Source organism: Caretta caretta, chromosome 1 (genome assembly GCF_965140235.1).
Source record: "Caretta caretta isolate rCarCar2 chromosome 1, rCarCar1.hap1, whole genome shotgun sequence".
NCBI lineage: Eukaryota > Metazoa > Chordata > Testudines > Cheloniidae > Caretta > Caretta caretta.
The window spans coordinates 258,476,609-258,497,041 of record NC_134206.1 but is presented as its reverse complement, the minus strand read 5'-3'; the positions used below and the strand labels follow the sequence as shown (position 1 = coordinate 258,497,041).

Genomic DNA, 20,433 nt, shown 5'->3' with positions numbered 1-20,433 from the left:
TTAGTGAAACCAATGGGAGTTAGGCACTTACGTGTCTTTGTGAATCTCACCCCAAGGGTATGTCTGTACTGCGTTGTAAAGCCATGTCTGTGGGACCTGGCTTGTGTCATGGCTGTTTCCAAGCCCATGCTTGAGCATCCACACTGGATTGTAAACCTGGGCTTACAATTGCTGAATCCAAGTCTCACAGCCGTGCTAACATGTCCATACTGCGCTACGCAGACCTTCTGACTCGGGTCTGTGGCTTGAGCTGTGTGTATCCACATTGCAGAATGACAGGGCTTGGACTCGAGTCACAGCAGGACTGGGCTCTGATCAACCCCCTAGCAGGGTCCTAGGACTCGGGACCTGAGCGCTTGCTGACCCAAGTCAGACTGATTTGTGTGTGGACAGAAGGGGAGCTTGGACTCAAACCTGAGTCAGAGTTGGGCTTAGTGGACAGTGTAAACTGCAGTGTAAACTGCAATATAAGCACAGAGTTAGTAGAACTCGAGTTAGCAAACCCTGGGTTTGTTACCTAGGGCTTGAGCATCTACACACATTTGCAACCTCATGTTAGGCATTATTGAACCCCGGGTCCCAACCTGGGGCTCCAGCATCTACACTGCATTATGCAGGCCTGAATCCAACCACCCATAGCCCACACTTCCTAGCACCCTCCCAAAATGTAGCTGCTTTAGCTCTTTGCAGTGCAGTGTAGAAAAACTTGACTGTCCACCAAACTTGACAGTCCAGAGAACTAAGAAAGTTGGCCTGTGGGATTGCTGGAATATTTTTGGTGGACTCCTGGAGCATGAGTCCAGTGAGGTTGCATCTACACTGCAAAGCAATATGGCAGGAACCCTGGATTCCAGTTCGACTCAGGTGTGTCCCCTCCACCCTTGTGGAGTTCTGAGACCCTGAATTCAAGCTCTAGGTTAGCACAATTTGTTTGTAAATAGAAGGGGGATTAGGCTTCAGTCTGAGTTCAAATCCTGGGTTTACATTGCATTATAGACATACCCTAGGGGTGTGGCCCTCCGCAAGGGGTGAGGGTCCCACAGCCCAGGCTCCAGCCCAAGCCTGAATGTCTACACTTAAATTTTATAGCCCCACAGCCCAAGCCAGCTGACCCAGGACAGCCACAGGGGCTTTATTGCAGTGTAGACAACCTCTAAGTGACTTGGTCACACAGGAAGTCTGTAGCAGAGCAGGAAATAGAACCTGGGTCTTTTGACTCCAGGTTTGTGCCCTGACCGCTGCAATATCCTTCCTCTCATCTGGCTGGGCTCCATATGTGTTAGCAGCTGGGGTGCTGGTGGAGACAAAGCTCTGACGGCCAGCAGCGTCCTTACCTCCTTAGCATGTCGATATGCTCTGAGCAGGTTTAGACAGCACAGTGATTAAAATGACAGCAGACACCTGGAGCCCTGTGTGCATGAGCACACCCAGCTTTCCTGCCGCTGGTGGAGCTAAACCAATGGCAGCAGTCGTAGGCATTTTTCAGACTAAAGCTTGGTACAGACACAGTGGGAACAGCAATGCCTGGAGGGGGCAGAGTGTCATCCAGCAGGGAGGGTTTGAAAATCCCAGTGGCTGGGCACTTGCTGACCCTGAGCACCCAGACCCCTTGGGCACCCATTACTGGAAGTGGATTTTCAAAGAATAAGCACTGCCCCATACGGTACATTGAAGTTTGCCCTTGTTGTCTGAGGGTATGTCTACACTGCAATTAAAAACCTATGGCTGACTCTGGCTCGGGGGCTAAGGCTAAGGGACTGTTTAATTGAGATGTAGATGTTTGGGCTCGGGCTGGAGCCCAGCCTCTAGGACCCTGCGAGGTGGGAGGGTCCCAGAGCTCAGGCTGCAGCTGGAGCCCGAACATCTACACCACAATTAAACAGCCCCTTAGCCTGAGCCCCTCAAGCCCGAGCCAGCTGGCGTGGGCCAGCCGCAGGTGTCTAATTGTAGTGTGTAGACAGACTCTGAGTGCCCAGAATCTCTGTAGGGTACCCAAAGGAGCCGTATGAAAACTGTCATGCACAAGATGCAGCATCATTCATAAGCAGCCTAATTTTCACACAGGGATTAACCAAGCTGAAAGATAGCAAGGAGTTACTGGGTGGGAAGGAGGGGCAGGGAATCATAGCTGCCTAAGTGTGCCAGGAAGCATAGGGTTCTCTCTGCGTGCACACACACACACACACACACACACACAGTGTCTCGGGCTCATTCCTGGCCATCTGTTATTCTTCATTTACTGGGGCACTGACTCTGCATGTGGTGGGAGGGGGCATTCCCTGTCGAGGAGGCGGTTCCATCCCAGGTGGGAAATGTGAAAGCTACGGCTGGAGGCTTTTCTGGTGCCGCCAAGTGAAAGGGGACGGCCAGCTGAGGTGTCACTGAGCGTGGCCATGTTAAAGGGTTTAGAGCTGCAAGCTAACGAGAGGTGGAAGGTGGGCAATTTAAGACCAAGGAAAAGGGAAAGGGGTAGAGACATAACTATAGTGGGGACAACATAGCCTTGGTCCCCTGCAATTCTGTGGGCAAAATTATGCCACTTGTGGTGGGTGAGAGTTGCTTTTCTGGAGTCTGGGAAAACAGAGGAGATTGGGGTTGTCGACCAGTCAGCCCCAGCCAGGGGCCCAGCAGACAGGTGCTAGGCCAGAGGTGCTCCTCTTTCACAGACGGCTGGCCATCACAAGCAGTCAGGAGCAAGGAGAGGAAAGGACGGCCTTCCCATGGCAAAGGGGAGCACGTCACATGGAGAGAAGTAAAGGGTGAGTCAGCGGAACCTGGCCATTCACGGACTATGTCCAGGCATCCATAAAAACCAGAGGGAAGGGTTTGTGACACACCTGGGCAAAGGCATCTCAAGTGCCTCAAGCTTTACCTGCCTTCCATGCAGGTGTGTGTGCAGTGGGGAGGGAGGTGCAGCTGATTTGCATGGCTGTGAGGCATTCTTTCTAGGAGAACCATGGCTGCAGAGCAGGTACTTCCTGAATGTGGGGCTCAGTGTGGTGAGAGGGGCTTAGTGGCTCCCCCCTGCAGCCACAGGAAGAGGTGGGGCAGAAGGGAATCAACTGCTCTGAGTATGAATTAGTGAGGATCGAAAACTTCGGCGGCACCCAAAGATATTGTGTTCCTACCTCCTAATATACTCAGGTCTTAGGCTAACCGCTGCTGTGTCCCAGCTCCTTAATGGGAGCTCCTTGAATTGGTTGTTAGATACTATGGTGCCTTAAAAAATACCGAAGATCAGCAGATCGGATAGATAGGGTCAAAGCAGGGAGATGTGATAGTGAGGAGTATAACTATCAGTACTGCATGGACAGTTACATGGTAAGGACTTGCATTAAAGGCCCCAAGTTCTGCTCCTGCAGAGTCTGGGCTCAGAGTAAAACCTGGGATGGATTCTTTGTGCTTGGTCTCTTCTTCAAATGTCCCAAAGTCCTGTCCAGGAATATGAGAGAATCTTCCCAGGACATTCTTCTAACCAGGACACCTGCATTGTTCCTTGCATGGCGTCCTGCTGGAAAAGTCTGGGGCTGGCGTATGCTGGGTGCGCCTCACAACCAACACCATTCGCTCTGTGCAACAGCTAGGACTGCGGTGGCTGTAGGGACCCCGCATCCTCCATTCCTGAAGCTTCCAGTCAGTGTTCTGGGCACTGTTAGGATGGTTCCTTGTAAGGCAATGTAGTTCCCCAGCTTCTCCCAGGATTCCTCACTCTCCATAATCGCTGTGAAAGCTCTCCTCCCTTCAGCCCATCCCAATTTGGGGGTGCCAATGCCAGGAGCGTAACCCCCTAGAGCAGCTAATCCATGAAGTCAAAGAATCTGGGCCCAGGTCTCCTGCACAAATGCCTCTGCACTGGCTGAACTGCTGCTCTGGAGCCCAAGGGACGGGTGTCCCCAAGCCCAATTGCCTCAGGCACTGTGCAGACACAGCAACTTCCCTTCTCGGCTAGTCAAGGGCCATGAGTTTTACATGGATGATACCACTGTAAGGGTAAATCCCGGGAAAAGAGAGGGCACTGCACTGGGAGAGCAGGGAACCCATGGAGCTTAATGAGATGGTCTTCTGCATGGTCTTGTTTTGCAATAGGGTGAATGTCTTGATGCCAGGAGGCAGGGGCTGAGTGATCCCAGTGCTGTGTAACCACGGTTCTTCTAGTCTGTCCCAGCTTCCACTCTGTTCCAACGTGTCAGCAGGGATCAGGGAGCTGGATTGCCACCACCACCCACCGAAATGTAGAGTGTGGGGTTGGAAGTATGGGGACATGTTGATAGCTGTGTGTGCATGTGCATGTTGTAATGTATTGGCCAGGGCTTACTTGTACCACGGCTGCTTCATGGCTGGCCTAGCAAGGGTAAGAGCCCTACTATTATTGACAGCTAAGGGTGGTTCTCCTTTAGCTCAAATGCTAAAATCCTGAGTTTTTTGAAGCTGAAGGTCACATGTTGTACACTCCAAAACTGCATGTGTGCAGTTTAACCAGTGCCCATTAGATTTGGATGTAGCTCCCAGATTCCTTACCATTTATGTGGAATTGAGGTGCTATTGAAGAATTAGAGGGGGGTCGGAGAAGGTTGACAAGAATGACTAAAGGCCTGGAAAAACTCTCCTATAAGAAGAGATTGAAAAGACTGGGATCGTTCACCTTAGAAGGGGGACAAATGGGAGCAGACATGATAGAAATACATTAAATAATGTATGATCTAGAGAAGGTGGATCTGGAGCGTCTGTTCTCCCTGTCTTGTAACACAAGAACACGGGGACATGAAATGGCAAACTCAAAACTGATAACAGGAAATACTTTTTCACACAATGTGTACATAGACTGTGGAACTCACTGCCACAGGAAGTCGTTGAGGCCAGAATTTAGCAAGATTCAGAAAGGGTGTGGACATTTTATATGATTCTAAATATATCCAGAGTTAGCAAAGTTACTACTAATAAAAAAAATGGAAGGGGTCTAAAACCACATGCTTCAAGATTTCAGCCAGTCTCTGTAAGGGACCAGGATGAGACCTAACATGGGGGGAATTATCCCACACTTGCCTACTTTGTAGTTCTGACCCTTTCCTCTGAAGCATCTGGTGCTGGCCACTGCCTGAGACTGGCTACTGAGCTAGATGGCTCTTAGGTCTGACACAGCAATTCCTATGTTCCCATATTCCTATGGGGATGTGAAGGGGGCAGGGTTCTGTGTAGGATAGGAGACAGTGCTCTAGAGCTTAATATGAGGGTAGGTGTGAGTGTGTGTGTTGCCTGCGAAGGAGGCAGAGAGGGCAGAAAAAATGACCCCGTGGGGAGTTGTTTGCCGTGGCTGGTTTCTGATGTTCTCATTTGTTCTTTCTTCTCTTGTTTTGCAGGGAATTTTAAAGGTCTGTGTAAGCAAATCGATCACTTCCCTGAGGATACAGATTATGAAGCTGACACAGCAGAATATTTCCTCCGTAAGTCTGCAGGCTCTTTTCCTTGGAACTGATTGTGGGTGCAAGCGCTGGGTGCCCTTTGCTTCCTGTAGATGACACTGTTCAAAGTCTGGTTCCCTTGAGGATTAACATGCCAGATGAGGCAAAATCTGGAAGAATTGACTGGGGGGCATCCCTAAGAGCTTCTGAATATCTGTCTCAGTGGGTCCCCTGCCTTCCACTAACGAATCCACTCCCACCTCCACAAGACCAAATCTACCGGATCCTGCTAGAGTCAAACTTGCACTGGCAATGAAAGGTTTTTTTAATTAAAGGTATTTAATTATGATAAAATTCTGTAGCCCCTCAGCCTCACCCCCAACTCTAAATACATTAGAAAAATATTGACAAGGAGAAGGAAGCATTTCCAAGATGCAAAGAGAGCGTCCCGTTAGCTTGGAAAGCAAAACAGAGAATAGGCTTCCAATGAAAATGACTCTAAGGAGAAGGGGAAACGACAGAAGCACTGACTGTGTCACCAGTTGCAACCATCTCTCAGGTGGGAGGGACTGAATAACCCTGTGGATTGAGGGTAGGTATTAGAGACTTGTACATAAACTGCAAGTCACTTGTTCCATCTGGTCCCTAGGCAAGGAGATTAGAGGGTTTGGGTATGGGGTCGCAAGCCTTTCACTTCTGAGTCACTGAATCTAATGCATGCCAGGTCATTTGTGACCAGGAGTCATTACCCTCTGATAATTGTCAATCCACATAAAATGAGTTAGTGGTCTTAGTCTATTTCTGGAGCAAGTAGTCACCTCACAGAAACCATCACCATGAGAGACACTAATTAGCAGCCTTGGTTGCAGTCTCAGCAGAGCAACAGAGGATTGAATGGGCCATAAAGATTGACCTCTTTTAGATGTAGTAGCCCCTCCATGAGGGGTGGAAGGCACACTAGTGGGGAGGCTGGGATAGTGCACACGCGCATGTGTGTGTGTGCGCTTGGGGGAGAGGTTACACCAGAAGTGGTGTAACGAAAGCTTACACCACTTCTGTTTCTGCTGTCCCCCTTGGTAGGGGTTCATATATTGAATTCTTATACTGTGATCATATCCAATTTCAAAACCTGAGTAGGTTTGTGCTGGTCAGTGCTTAGATGGGCAAGCTCTGAGGAGCTCCTGCTTCTGTCAACAGAGCTGTTGATCAGACACACCTTTTGCTGACAGAACATTCACTTCAGTGGGCTGTGAATAACAGCTGGAGAGCGGATGGCACAGGGAGCTGCATGGTAAGAACAGAGCCTGCTGGAGCTAACACTTCTCTCTGGAGCACAGAAAAGACTGAAGAGCATGTACCAAGGCCACTTGCTGCACTTAGAGCATGGTGTGTCTCTGGAAGGAGCACACAAGTGGAAAGCAGAGACAGCAGAGATCAGAGCCCAACTTGGGGCATGAGGGCAGAGTTCACAACTCCCATGTACGGGTAGATGGAGCCGGCCTGGAAAGCTGTGCAGTTCTCTGTGGTCCGTAAAACTTTCACTGATGAAAAGAGACCACTTTTGTTCAGTGCAAAGCAGAGGCTCGGTCTTCCTTTACAACAGATGCACAGGTCCCCGCAGCTAAGCTCCACCTCTATGTCCTGCTGTCCCTCCCTGAGCACAGTTCCTGTTGACATCAAGAGAGGAGATCTTTGCTCTAAAGGAGTCCAAAAGAAGCGGCTTTTAATTGTGTGGGCTAAGCACCAGGGATCTGCTGGGGCTGGGGATCTCCAGGAGTCACCAGCTATGACTCATGTGTGTTTGGAGCATGCTAGAGGCCCAGCAGCGCAATGGAGTTAGGAAGATTTGGGATTCTTTCAAGATCATTTATGTGGATGAAACAGGGAGACTGTGATAGGACTTAATCATCAATTCTAAAATATTTGCCCACCTGCTGTGGTTTTAAATAATCCCATGGAGAAGGTTTCCTTAAAATGTATTTCTGTTGCATTGCTTGCCAGACAGCTTGAGTGCCAGGGCTGCAAATGCAGGTGACGCTCATCAGCAGAGGGATGGGCACGCTGGTTTGTTGCTGTAGAGTTACCTCTGAGCACAGGTTTGCTAGTGAAGAATTGTTTGCTGGCATTGGTCTCTTTTTAGCAAACAGAGCTTTGGAGCATTTGTTTTGGGGAAAGAGCCCACACAGGGCTCCAGATCACTGTCTCCTCCAAGAGGAGACAAGTGTAGGTCAAATCCTTGACAATGTCCCCTTCAAAGCAAATCCCCAAGGTGGAATCCCTTAGAAAAGAGCAGTGTTCAATGAACTGAAGCAGGATATTGGGGTTTGGTCAGACTTAATGAGGTACTTGCTGGGTCATGTCTGGTAGAAGGAGCCTCATGCTGAGCTTGGCCTGACTGGAGATGGCCTGACTTGGACAGGTTCTTCCCAGGACTTTTTCCAAATTGGAGCTTGTTGAGGCTTCACCTGAGCTGGGCCTGGTAGTGTTGGCATGACTGTCTAGGATGTTGTTTCTGATCTTTAGATTAGGTTGTCGCCTGGGTCAGAGTGGGCAGGAGATTGGGATGGCAGGGAGCCTGATTAGGACTCAGTTTGGTTTTGCTGATCGTTCAGATAAGATGGCTCGGGTTCCTTGGAATCAAATAGCCGATGTCAGGAGGAATGGGGGGAATGTCAGTGTGTTTCTTTGCCACAAGACTCTGAGACTGGGTAGAAGCCATTCCGAACACATTACCAGCTCTTCTCCCCTTCAGACAGTGGGATCTGCACTTGACTCTGGAATGGTCGGTATGGTGGGTTCAGTGACAGCCCCTCTCTTCCATGGTCATTTGACTCTGTGGAACTTCTGAAATGAATAAGGCAACTGAGCTGAGATTAAGGACAGAGAATCCTGGTTTCACCCCTTGCCATGTCCTCTGCTCCCAATTTCACACTGTGACCTTGTGTTCTCCCCAGCATGTGATGCTAAGAATCTCCACAAGGCCCCTCCATACAGCAGGCATCCACTTGGCATTTGCTTGCTGTCGCCTGGTTCCCCACTGTTCAATCTTCCCCTACTTTCCCCAAACCATTAGCACGGTTATTCCCATCCCATTCCCTGAAGTAGAGCTAGGTAGGACTGGAGAACAGCCAAGAGGTTCCTCACACCCCTTTGGGTTTATAGCATGGAGGGATTGTGCTGGAGTCGGCACCAGCAAGAATTCAGTGCCTGTGCCTGATACGAGGGGTAGATTCTCCCCCAGGGCCTGTGAACTGACTGTCCCTGCTGTCTTTGTTTGCTTTATTCAGGTTGATTCTCCCACCTTTGCGCTGAAAGAAGATTTGCATTGGGCTGTTCTTGCATTGAGGCATGTTCTTTCTCAGCCATGTGTTTGTTTCACACTGTAGCCTCTTCTTTCTGCTGGGAAGAGAGGAGCGACCTCTCATAAAAATACTGACTGTATCTGCTGTGATGTATCGTGCAGCATGTGCCAGTCCACCGCACTGCTCTCTGCTGGACAGAATATGGTGGGGAGGGGCAAGGGGTGCACAAACGCACACCACCACCGTCTGTTGGCTGAAATAAATGAAAGCTCCTCCCGGGGGGGGAGGGGGAGTGTTTGCACACGTGTGTGCACTGTTCTCTACTGGATGGAATATGCATGAGGTTGTGGAGATGCACCTTTAGCTTGCCATTGGGAGTCCTGTGCTTCCGGAGGATTAGGTTGTGCAGCCTCTGCTTATAGCCACAGACTGTCACCCTGCCTCGGTAGCTGCTTTCCAACTCTCTACAAACCTCTCCTTAGGAGGCGAGTTCACTTTCCAAATGATGTGCAATTGACTGACTTTTTGGGTGAAACGTTTGGGATGCTGGCACTGCATTGCATTATAGGTGGGAATAATAGCTGAAGGGCCCTACTCAGGCACACGGTGTGAACAAAAGCGGGAGTAAGAGGCTTTCAGGGGGTTCAGGTTATGAAAGAGTCCCGACTCCCAGGTAAACTTCTGCCACCAGGCCCCCTGAGTATGCTACTGGCTTCTGATCGTCTCAATGACAATCCAACACATGGGTGATCCATTTGTGACCACTCTCTCCTTCTGTCTCCTCTTGCCCTCCCCTTCTTTCTCTGTATTCCTTCCTGAATCACTCTGCCCTCTCCATGTTTCTCTCCCTTCTCTGTTTCCTCTCCTTCTCCCCCACACAATACATGCTATTGTTTTCCCTCTGTATCTGTTCCCTCCCTGCCCCATCTCTTTGTCTCCTGTATTGTTTTCTCTTCTCCCTTTTCTCTGTCTCCTACCTGTGCTGTTCTTTCTCCCCCTCTCCCTCTCTTTTTCACAGGGGCTGTAAGGGCCTCTAGTATTTTCCCGATCCTGAGTGTGATTCTGCTTTTCATGGGTGGACTCTGCATTGCAGCCAGCGAGTTCTACAAAACCCGACACAACATCATCCTTAGTGCTGGCATCTTCTTCGTGTCTGCAGGTAAAGGGACGAGGGACAAATGGGCTGGGGGGATGGAAGACTAAGAGCAATAGCGAGGAAGATACCTCAGTGACAGGCTGTCCAGGTGATGGAGCAGCCAGGGCAGAAGGGAAAGGAGGTGGTATGTTTGCACAAGCAAAAAGGGCAACATGTATTTTTCAGTCTAGATGAGCTTTATTTCAGATGAATGAAAACATTCAACCAGGAAGAGTAAATATAAAGTCTCTCTGTGTGTGTGAGAGAGAGCACACAGTGACTCACTCTGACATTCTGTATCTGAACTGACACACAAAATGGCAGTTGCTCCCTGCAGAGAGATTCCTCTACATGTACAAACGCAGTAAACAAAAACACACTGGCCCCAGCTCCCTTCAGTTACATGGCTACCTCCACCACTGGACAGACTCTGACATCAGACAGATGGAGCCATGGAGTCCCTGATGACTTCTCAATAGGGTGCAACCACCTTGGGTGAAAGAAATATAGGAAATAAATTTCTCCAGCCTGGGGTTAGAGCGCTGTTGGGGTGCAGGGCTGGGAAGGCAGGATCTCAGAATTGGATGTACATGGAAACTGAGCTCCTCTCTACATCTGCTGGGGGAGCGGGTCTCACAGAGACTGGCAGGACTGACTGGGGTGCCAGTAGTGGGGTGAAGTTTAGGGTTCAGTGAACATGTGGAATGAATTGTTCTCTCACCTGAGAATCCCTAGAGAGGGCTCCAAGCAGGGCAGGTTTGGAGGCTCGTTTTGGGAGCTGTGAGCAGACAGGCAGCCGGGCCCTCACCAGCACTGGACTACTCTTGGGAAGACAGGTGGGACCCTAGGCTTTAACCTTGCACCTCCTGCCATCCTTTCCCTCTAGGATACTCTAATGTTTTCCTCTCTCTCTCTTATTCTCGCCCGCAGGTCTGAGTAATATAATTGGCATCATTGTGTACATATCAGCCAACGCTGGAGACCCCTCAAAGAGCGACTCCAAGAAGAACAGTTACTCCTATGGTTGGTCCTTCTACTTTGGGGCCCTGTCCTTCATTATAGCTGAGATGGTGGGAGTGCTGGCCGTCCACATGTTTATTGACCGGCACAAACAGCTGCGTGCCAACGCTCGTGCCACGGACTACCTCCAGTCCTCCGCCATCACCCGCATCCCCAGCTACCGCTACCGCTATCAGAGACGCAGTCGCTCCAGCTCCCGTTCCACTGAGCCTTCACACTCCAGGGATGCCTCGCCCGTCGGGATCAAAGGGTTCAATACCCTCCCATCAACGGAGATCTCGATGTATACCCTGACCAGGGACCCCCTGAAGGCTGCTACCACCCCCACCGCCACCTACAATTCCGACAGGGATAACAGTTTCCTCCAGGTTCACAACTGTATCCAGAAAGAGAACAAGGACTCTATCCACACTAACACAGCCAACCGCCGGACCACCCCGGTATGAAGCCGAAACCAGGAGCTGAAAATGGGGAAGGAGCAGGCGGGAGGTGGGGAGAAAACGGAAGAGGAGGAGCAGGGGCAACAGGGAGGGCAGGGGAGGGAGAAGAGAAAGCAACCATGGGGGAAACCTTCCAAAAGCAAAAAACAAAACAACATCAACAAGAAAAGAAACAAAAGAAAAGAAACAACAATGACAAAAAAGTATAAAAAAATAAGAAAAAGGAAAAAAAAGAAAAAACTTTAAAAACCAAGAGAGATTTAAAAAAAATAGAAAATAAATTTAAAAGAAAATGCATGATTTCCCATGTACCATTATTTTAACATTTAATAAAAACAAATTTAAAAAAGGGAACCAAGAAACAACAAAAAAAACCAACAAAAAATTAAGTGGGAGGAGGAGGCAGCTCTTTGGATTTTTTCAGGTTTCATTCTTTCATTTTTTGGTTTGTTTTCTGTTCAGTTTTAACCCGATGTGGACTCACAGGCTCCGGGGGTGGCGGGTGAGGGGGGTGGACTAGCAGTGATGAGTGTATCTGTGGGAGTTCTGGAGGCTCGTGACGACCCTGGAGATCTTGGGGTTACTTGTGACCTGCTCAGACTTGCCAAGACCCTTGGGATCCAAGGTGATTCATGTGTCTCTCGTGGGCCCTTGAAGGGTTAACATTGACTTTCCTGTCCTTGGGAATCCCAGGGGTTAATGCTGATTCCCTGGTCCCCAGGGCTCCCAGGGAGTTAATGGTGACCAACCTGGACCCACTAGTCCCTGGTGATCCTGTGGTTAACAGCAACATTGCAAAAAAAAAAAAAAGTTTCTAAAAAATAAGTGGCAATTTTTTAATAAAACAAAACCAACTATAAATAAATGTAAATACAGTAAGTGGATTTACTTGGAAGAAAACCAGATAGTATTTTTCTTTTCATTTTTGTTTTCTCCAGCTTTAAACTGTGAAAACGTGGGAGTTGGGGGGAGGGAGGGAGGGAAATGCAAATTAGCGGGGTGGGGGGCCTTGTAAAGAGAAAACGGAAATTGAATCCTTTTAACCAAATGAAAATCACTGAGAGGCCGGGCTCACCCGGCTGGCAGGAGGGGAGAGGCTCCCCGCTGGCCACAGGGCTTTGTGCTAGGCACACATCTCTCCCTGAAGAGAGGAAGATGCTGCTACTGGGGGGATGGGTGGCAGACAGCATAAGGACTATATGCTAATAAGGAGACGAGCACTCACACACGCACTCCCATCATTCATGCAGTGGATGCTCCCTGGGGTAGACAGACATGGGATGCCTACTGCTGTATATACCTTCAAATGTCACTTTTGCCTCATCACCAAGAGCCTGACCCCACCCCCGCTGAAACCAGCGAGAGTCTGTCCATTGACCTCAATGGGCATCGGATTGGGCCCCAAGTCTTGGACAGATCTCGTCAGGTACAAGGCCTGATTTCCCACTGCCTTGCCCCTGCGTAGTCGTTTACACCCAGCAGGGCGAGTGCAAAGTGTTACCAGATCAGAGGTCCCCATTCGCTTGCCCCTGTGGTAGTGTTTTACACTCATTCTGCCCCAGGGCAGTGACTAAAACAGGTGCAAGGCAGTGAGGCCCTTGAACTCCTATATACATGCTCTCCTCTTCCTGCTCATACGCACACTGAGCCTGATTCTCCTCTCCTGCTGGTTTGATTCCAGATAACTCCGTTACTCCTGGTTTACACTGGTGAGCATGAGAGGAGAATCAGGCCTACAGTCTCCCACTCATACACACACTCGTCCCACCACACCATCGCAGCCATCTGCCCACCCCTCCCTGCTTCCTTCGAATATGTAAATCCTGCAAACCTCCTCACCGCGCCTGTAGCACCCATCCATCCCGGGAATTAACACACGCACCGGGAACTTGGCCTGACATTTAGCACCAAATCTTTGTGCTGAGGAGAATCAAATGTGCCCAGGAGGTCCTAGAAACCACTTGTAATTCAGCTCCCTTTATAATGCTGCTACCAGGACACAGAGAGGGATGGTAGGGAGAGTGGGCAAAGCAAACAGAAGGAGAGAGTTATCAATATGCCTCTGTGTGTCACTCAGTCAGCTGCAGACCAGCCCAGGACCAGCACAGATTGAGAGAATTCTCCACGGACGTTCGGACAACAGAATCCCTTCTGTTGCATCCAGGGGCAGGTCCAGGGCTGCGGGTTCATTGAGTGGGTCAGTTGACCCTTTCAGCTGCTCAGCCCCACCCTTGACTCTGTTCCAATTCCTGCTGCTCCAGTTTTAAAGGTCTTTAAGTCCAATGGTTCAGCTCCCACTGGAGTGTAGACACTGTTCCTAAAGGATTCCTGGCCCCAGATATTGCTGCTTTATCCTACTTTCCCTCTCAGCACAGGAAAGTGGGGTCCTTCCAGGGCAGGGCTGGGGAGCAGCATGTGGGAAATTTAAATCCAAGGTGAAACGAATCCTCTCTAGGTCTCAAGGGGAAGGTCTGACGCTGACGGAGAAGCATAGAGAAAGCTTAGATGAAACTGATCATCTAGGTGGCATGCCTCAGTCTGTACTGGGTGTCTGGGATTCCTGCTGAATTCCAGTTACTTCCCAGCCTGCCATCCCCACCTGGTCCCCAGGCCTTTTAAAATGTAAAAGGATAGATGAAAAATTAAAAAAAAAACCTCCACCTCCAAGCACTGAGTTAAAATTGGTTTCCCAAACTCCGGCATAGACAGAGTACAGTGTTTTGGTTTAAATCCGAAGCTGCTTTTGAGAACTTGATGCCCACAGAGTTCTTGAGCATTCGCAGAGTGAAATGAGAAGATGAGTGAGCACCTGGGTGTGAGAGAGGGAGAGAAAAGGGGGAGGACTAGGATTGGAGGGGAAGCTTTTTCTAAGGATATTGCTCATGTCCAGCTCAAACCAGTTCAAGAAACCAACCTCCATTTTCTTTATTTTGTGGGTTTTTTTCAGACTGTTAAAAAGAAAAAAATTTTAAAAACAGAAAATTACAAAAAAAAAATCCTGGTACATGAAATAAAGATTTTTTTTTTTTTATAACTTGGTCCTTGTTTATGTGGCTTTATTGCGAAGTCTTGAAGAAAAGAATTCTTGGCCTGCCAGAGGAGTCCCTCGGGGGAACAGTGACACAGAGTAGTTTGAAGGGAAGCGTTGGTCCAGTTAGGAGTTCTGGCTGATGTTGCCACTTTGTCTGGTCTTCCCACATGTTTGTGACCCAGGAAGAAAGGACAACATGGGGGCCTGAGGGGGAATAGGTTTTGCCATCCTTATGTTTGAACTAAATGCAATTAAACTGGAGTTGTTGGTGTGTTTGTTTTCTGGAATAGCAGACATGAGGCCAGGTGAATTGTGGACTTTTCCTGCCTTCTTCTGAAGCATCCTGATGACAGGCCAGTTATCTGGCAGTGTTGCCAACTCTTGCAATGTTAATAATGTATTTTAAAGCCCCAGCTCCTGGAGTCCAGGGATTATATGAGGATCTCAGCTTTCATTTCAAAATAAAAAGTTTCTAGCCCTTGTAGTTATGGAGAAAAGTCTGCAAATATGGAGCTAATGCAGCCCCAAAACCAGAAGGCAAATTAAAAACAAAAAACTTTAAAAAAAAATCTCATGTATTTTAAACCATTCATTATTTTTGGGGTGCTTGACTCATAATCTTTGAATGCTTGAAGCTGGCAATACTAGACTGGCAGAGAGGCAGTAGGGTTAAAGCTTCTGCAAGCAGGCTCAAGGAATTAGGAAATGGGGCTGGGACCAGACCCCAAGGGGAGCCTCCTCAGATATACACCCTTTGTATTAATTGTCTGGGCCTGTTACATCCTGGCACCTTCAGATGTCCAAAGCATGACTGGAAAATTTGGGGCAGAGATGGGGATAGATATTTGTGGGCAATTTGGGAGGAGGGAGGATGCCTGTGTGAGTGGAATCAGCTGCCCTTGGCAGTCAGTGTCTATAGAAAAGAAACTCCATGCTGGAGGGGAATGAGGCAGAGGAACAAGGATGGGGTGAACTGGCTCACCAGAAATTTAACTGAGTTACCAAGTCTGTGCCCAAAACTCAAACTCACCCCATCCCCGCTCCCCGATGTGCAGCCAGAACTCAAACCGGATCCTCAAACTTTTGTCCTAAACTCAAAGGAACCCCCAATATCATCAACATCTCCCTCCCCCTGCCACACACACACAACTTTGATGGGGCTAGTTAATTGTCATTTTGTTTTCAATTTCACTTTTGCAGGCTCTTTGCTTCCTGGTTCCAGCTAAAAGCAACAGTGCTAAAACCCTGCAAGGAAAGGTTGCTGTCTATGGACCGCGGGCCTGGCTGGAACCAGGAGGTAGTGGAGAGGGGAAATGGCCTGACAAGAGGGCTCTGGACGTGACACAGCCAGGAAAGTAGGAGGTGCTTTGAGTGACTTAACTACCACCAAGCCTTCCGGAGCTTTGCTTGATGCTGAGTAGGGGCTGCCGGGGAACGAGGTGACACACAGCTAAACAGGAAGGAAGAATCTCTGCATTAAGCAAATAGAGAGCAGCTGGATGGCAGCAAAAGGTAGTGGGGAGATAGCTCCTGATTATACCAGAGCTGGGAAGAAAATCCAGTAAAGGGCAGAATCCAGCCAGAGAAATTAAACAGACAGTGATGAGAAGTGTGAGGAGGAGACACAGGGTTCCTGTCTCTTCCAACACAAAGGGCAGAGTGGGTAAAGCAAAGTCAGCAGAGGGCAGATCCAGCACGTCCATCCGCAAGAAAAAGGGGCTGTTGTGTGAAGGAGATGCTGGGTTAGGGCAGGCTTCGGAGGCCATGCAGGCATGGGCAAGCCCGCATCCCTGCTGTTTGCTGTTCAAGGGGAAAGGATGGTGCTGGTGAAAAGTAAAAACCCCGCAGGTACGTGAATAGCACCAATGGGGAGGGGAGGAAGTGTGTGTCCAGAGCCCTGCTAATATTAAACTGATGATGCTGGTTACGAACACTTTGCATTTCTCTGGCCCCTCCCATCTGAAGACATGAAAACACTTTGCAAACAGTAATACCTGTGGGCTCCCAGTCTCCCTGTGCCATAGTCTCTGTAGGCCTCCTTACCAGAGAAGGAACCAGAGGCACGTGAGGAAAGAGACTTGCTCAAGGTCACACAGTGAGGCAGTGGCAGACCCTGAAATAGAGTCCAGCTCTCCTGACTCCCTGTCCCCTGTTCTAACCACTAGGCTATATTGTGTGAAAGAGCCAAACCAGAAGGAGTGGAACTGAACCCCTGGCTCACAGAAACAGGACGGCCAGCATATGAACAAAGCCTTTGCAGGGGGTTCAGAATCCCACAGGGAGGGTCAGAGGAAATGTGCTTGTGAGGAGGAGCCAAAGCAAGTGAGGGCTGGGGCTGGGGGGGGAAGGGGGCTGCAGATGCCTGTGGAGGGAGTGGTGAGGAACAGTACTCTGGAAGGCACAGATCCTGACAACGGCATGGGTGGGCTGTGGAGGAAAAGGGGGCAAGGCAGGTAGGGGAAATGGCAGAGAAAGTGGCAGTAAGAAAAACCCAGAGACGATCTCATAGGGGAGGGGGATATTAGATTTGCTCCTAGTCCTAGCCTAGATGCTGGGGGGGGGCGGAGGGGACTTATCATGGCTCGTTCCTGGAGGCTCATGGATTCGGGGCTGGATGGCCATGACACTGCAGAGCTTTGGTGCCCGCAACCTGGCGACACAAGAGTTAGCGTGCTGGGGTCGCCAGTGCCCTGTGCCTGACAGTGCAGGTGCCACCAGAGTGACTAATTCCTGGCTTCTGCAGGGACTGTTACACTTCCCCCCAGGCCCAATTTCCTTGTCCCAGCCCCCCGCCCCAAAAAAAGACAGACTTGCAGCCGCAGTACTTCTATTTTGTAGCTGCCCCATTCTGGATTGAAGGGGGAGCTGGTAACCAGCTGTCTCTGAATCTGTTGGAAAGGTCACGGCAAAAGCCATTGCTCCTCCTCAGCCTGAGTGAACAGCCTCAGCAGCTAACCCAGCACGGAGGAGACAGGTTGTGACGCCTCCCGGGTCTCCTGCATTGGCAGCGCAGGGCACTAACCACTGGCGCCCCTAACCCACCTGCTCCCACAGGACAGCAGTCTGGACAGGAAAACCTGGCTGGCTTGTGTAGCAGTGTTCGCCAGAAGGCCGGCTTGGAACCTGCCACTCCAGATAGGCTAGAATCCCACCCCTCCTCTGCCGACGGAGATGCTTTGAACTGATGTGTGGGAGCAGCAGAGTTAATTCTGCTGTGCGACTGGGCCAAAGGCAGAACGGCGCTCTGGGAATGAAGGGGTTGAAGCAGCAGGTTGGCTCTCCCCGGGCTGACACAGATGGATTACAGTATGTCCTCTGTATTAATAGCACTGCAGTTCTCTCCTCTGACTCTCGCACCCGCCTGCTGCATCTTGCACTGATCAATACTGGGGCCTGGCATTAAAATTCCACAGCTATCTCCTCTGGTCACTTGTAAACACCCTCTCTGCCCCAGTGTGCTCTTCTCTCCTCCCTTTCGATAGCTAGCTGTCTCCCTCCCCCAATTCTCTTACACTCCTTTTCTTCCCTCCTCCACAGTCTTCTGAATTAGCATCTACTTCCCATTCCTGGGGCCAAGCTCTCCCCCAACCTGCTGCATATCACTCACTCCCCTGAAGTACAAAGGGCATGGCTTGTAAGTCCCCAGGGAGCACCGCACACACAAAGCCATGGGGTGATGCAGCATGGTTGTGTTAGGAAGGACACAGCACCACAACCCCCTTCTTTCCCCCTAGTGCCGCATTGGGGTGCTGGGAGACAAAACCTGACCAGGCTGTAGAATACGGCCCTTCGTTCAACACTGAGTCACAGATGTTGTATCAAGCTGGAGCTCCTAGGGTTGCTGAGCTTCTGCTGCCCTTTCTCTAGTTTACCCTCTCTGGATTCACTCCCAGGGCAGTGAGAGCTATCCTCTCTCCCTTACTCTTTTCCCTGTAGCTCTTTTCGCTTTCCCTCCCCCTCTGGACCTCACTCAATCCATGCCTGTCCTGTTCCTCTTCCCACCTTTCCACCTCCTCACTTCTGCTTCTCAGCGGACACCCAGCAGTCCACCAACACTGTCCACCTAGCTCCTTCCACTTGCCCTGTCCTTTCATCCCAGCAAGAATCCTTCTGCTAATTAACTATCCTCCAGATTTCCAGGGTCTGCCTCTCCATTGCCCTGCATCTTAAGCAGGCATTTCTGTGTAAGGCGCTTCCAAGTCTGAATGGGATTCACCTAGTGACAGGTGGAAATGGCAGCCCATGGCATGAAGAAGCAGGTTCCTGGAGCCTGGGAGTATGACCGAGTGCTGCTCCTCACCCCATGCCCTGAGCAGAGGACACTGCTGGAATAGCAGAGAGATTACCCATTGGTTCTCAGTATGGGGGACAGAGCCAGCAGATGCAGCTGGCTAGGGGAGTCAAGGCTGTCTACTCCTGAGTCAGCAATGGGAGATAGGTGCTCATTTCCTTCTGTGCCCTCTGCTGTCCTCGTAGCACTCCCGGCCCCCACCAGCCCAGAGAACAAGAGGCTGGGTCTGGAGATCTAAACCTAGATCTCCCGAGTCCTACTTGGCAGGGTAGGAGCATTCATCTCAAGCTCATTCAACTCGTGTTGGACCCTGGCAGCGCAATGGGGCCAGGGATCCGAAATGGCCTGGCAGCGCAGTGAGCTGATTGCAGGGCACCAGGACCTCATCCTTCCTCTTTCCCTTTTTTCTTCCTTTCCCTCTCAGCCCCTGCTCTTCTCCCTTTTTTGCTCCACGCTGGCATGGTGCACAGCAGGCACTGCTGCCTCCTGCAGGCTGGTATCAAAGCTCAGAGGAAGCCTGCACTGGCCCTTTGATCTGCGTGTTTCAAGCTGCCAGAACAAGCCAGTGGGATGTCTCATCACAGAGATAATTACAGACGCCTGGTGTTCCTTTTCCACTCATCCTCCAGGGATCCCTTCCACAAGCAGCGGCAAAGGGGCCTGCATGGAGAACGAGGGCACGAGGCAGGGATGGAGCTCCAGAGCAGGCCAGGAGCCCATTCAGCAGAGAACAGTCTCAGAGCTGAGGGCCCTGATACTACAATGGGCATCACACACACACACGTACCAGGAGCAAGGCAGGTCTGCACATGGGCATGCTCTTCCGGGGCATGATCATCCTCCCATTCTACTCTTTCCTCCGCCTGCTTCTCCTCTAGGGTGAGACATTGTCCCCCTCCCCATCCTGGTTCCTGCCAGCCTCACCAGGACAGAGAGGCCTGAGCTGCCCAGTCCTGAAGAATGGGACTGGGAAGTGCCGAAGGAGCCGGTGGCTTCTCCATCCCCACTGCATTGTTGCCCCCTCCCTTGGTGGCTCTCGGAAGTTGCTGGCCTCTCCTTGGTGGCTGTGCATGGCCAGGCTTGAGACAGACTGGGAGAAGGATGGAGTGAATTCTCCCTGGTTGGAAAAGCCATCCTCTGAGCTAGGGGCTTATAAGGTCCCCCTCACCAGAGTAGCATAGCGCCTTGCAACACTCCTGGAGCCAGAGAACAGAAGAAGGCAATTATGCAAAGCACTAGCAGGTTGGAGCTAGGTATTAATAATAGTGTCATATGAAAGTAGAGTCAGGAGTGAAATAGCCCCTGGACCAGCTCCCAGAAGGGACAATCATGGCAAGAAAGGATGGATCAGCAAATAGGGCTCTGAATGGGGACCCACGAGACCTGCGTTCAGTTCCTGGCTCAGCCACAGACTCTTTGTGTGGTCTTGGGCAGGCCAATCTATCCTCTGCCTCAAGTCGCCATCTATAAAATGGAGATAATCCTTTCCTAGCTCCCAAGGTGTTGGGAGGCTAAAATCCATTCCAAAGTGTGATGCACTCATGCTATGGTGATGAGGGGCCACATCATTTCTGAGCTGTGGATTCCTCCCTGGGATGTGGCCTGTCCAGCAGGGATACGTGATTCTCTGCCAGGGAGAGATCTCCCTGCCTGGGGTCCGTGGATTAGTGGTTCCCTCCTAGGACTATGGAGTGGGGTGCTTATTCTACCCAGAGGTGCTTTTAAGGTATAGGGGACTGAGAGTGAGAGACAGGAAAGGGATAAGGTTCCAGGGCCAAACATTGTGAATTTAGTTCAGGCCTCAAGGGGTGCAGA

At 50.3% G+C, this 20,433-nt stretch overlaps 1 protein-coding gene across 2 annotated transcripts in view; it reads left to right on the top strand.

Annotated features, from left to right (window-relative positions):
* Positions 1 to 14,325, top strand: part of CACNG2 (calcium voltage-gated channel auxiliary subunit gamma 2) — a 63,935-nt gene extending 49,610 nt beyond the window's left edge. For both annotated transcript variants that reach the window (XM_048833335.2, XM_048833344.2), the window contains 3 exons: positions 5,358 to 5,441; positions 9,720 to 9,860; positions 10,767 to 14,325. In XM_048833335.2, coding sequence (XP_048689292.1) covers positions 5,358 to 5,441; positions 9,720 to 9,860; positions 10,767 to 11,302 — 761 coding nt within the window. In that variant the 3' untranslated portion in view covers positions 11,303 to 14,325. The remainder of the gene's footprint in view (positions 1 to 5,357; positions 5,442 to 9,719; positions 9,861 to 10,766) is intronic.
* The last annotated feature ends 6,108 nt before the right edge of the window (positions 14,326 to 20,433 follow it).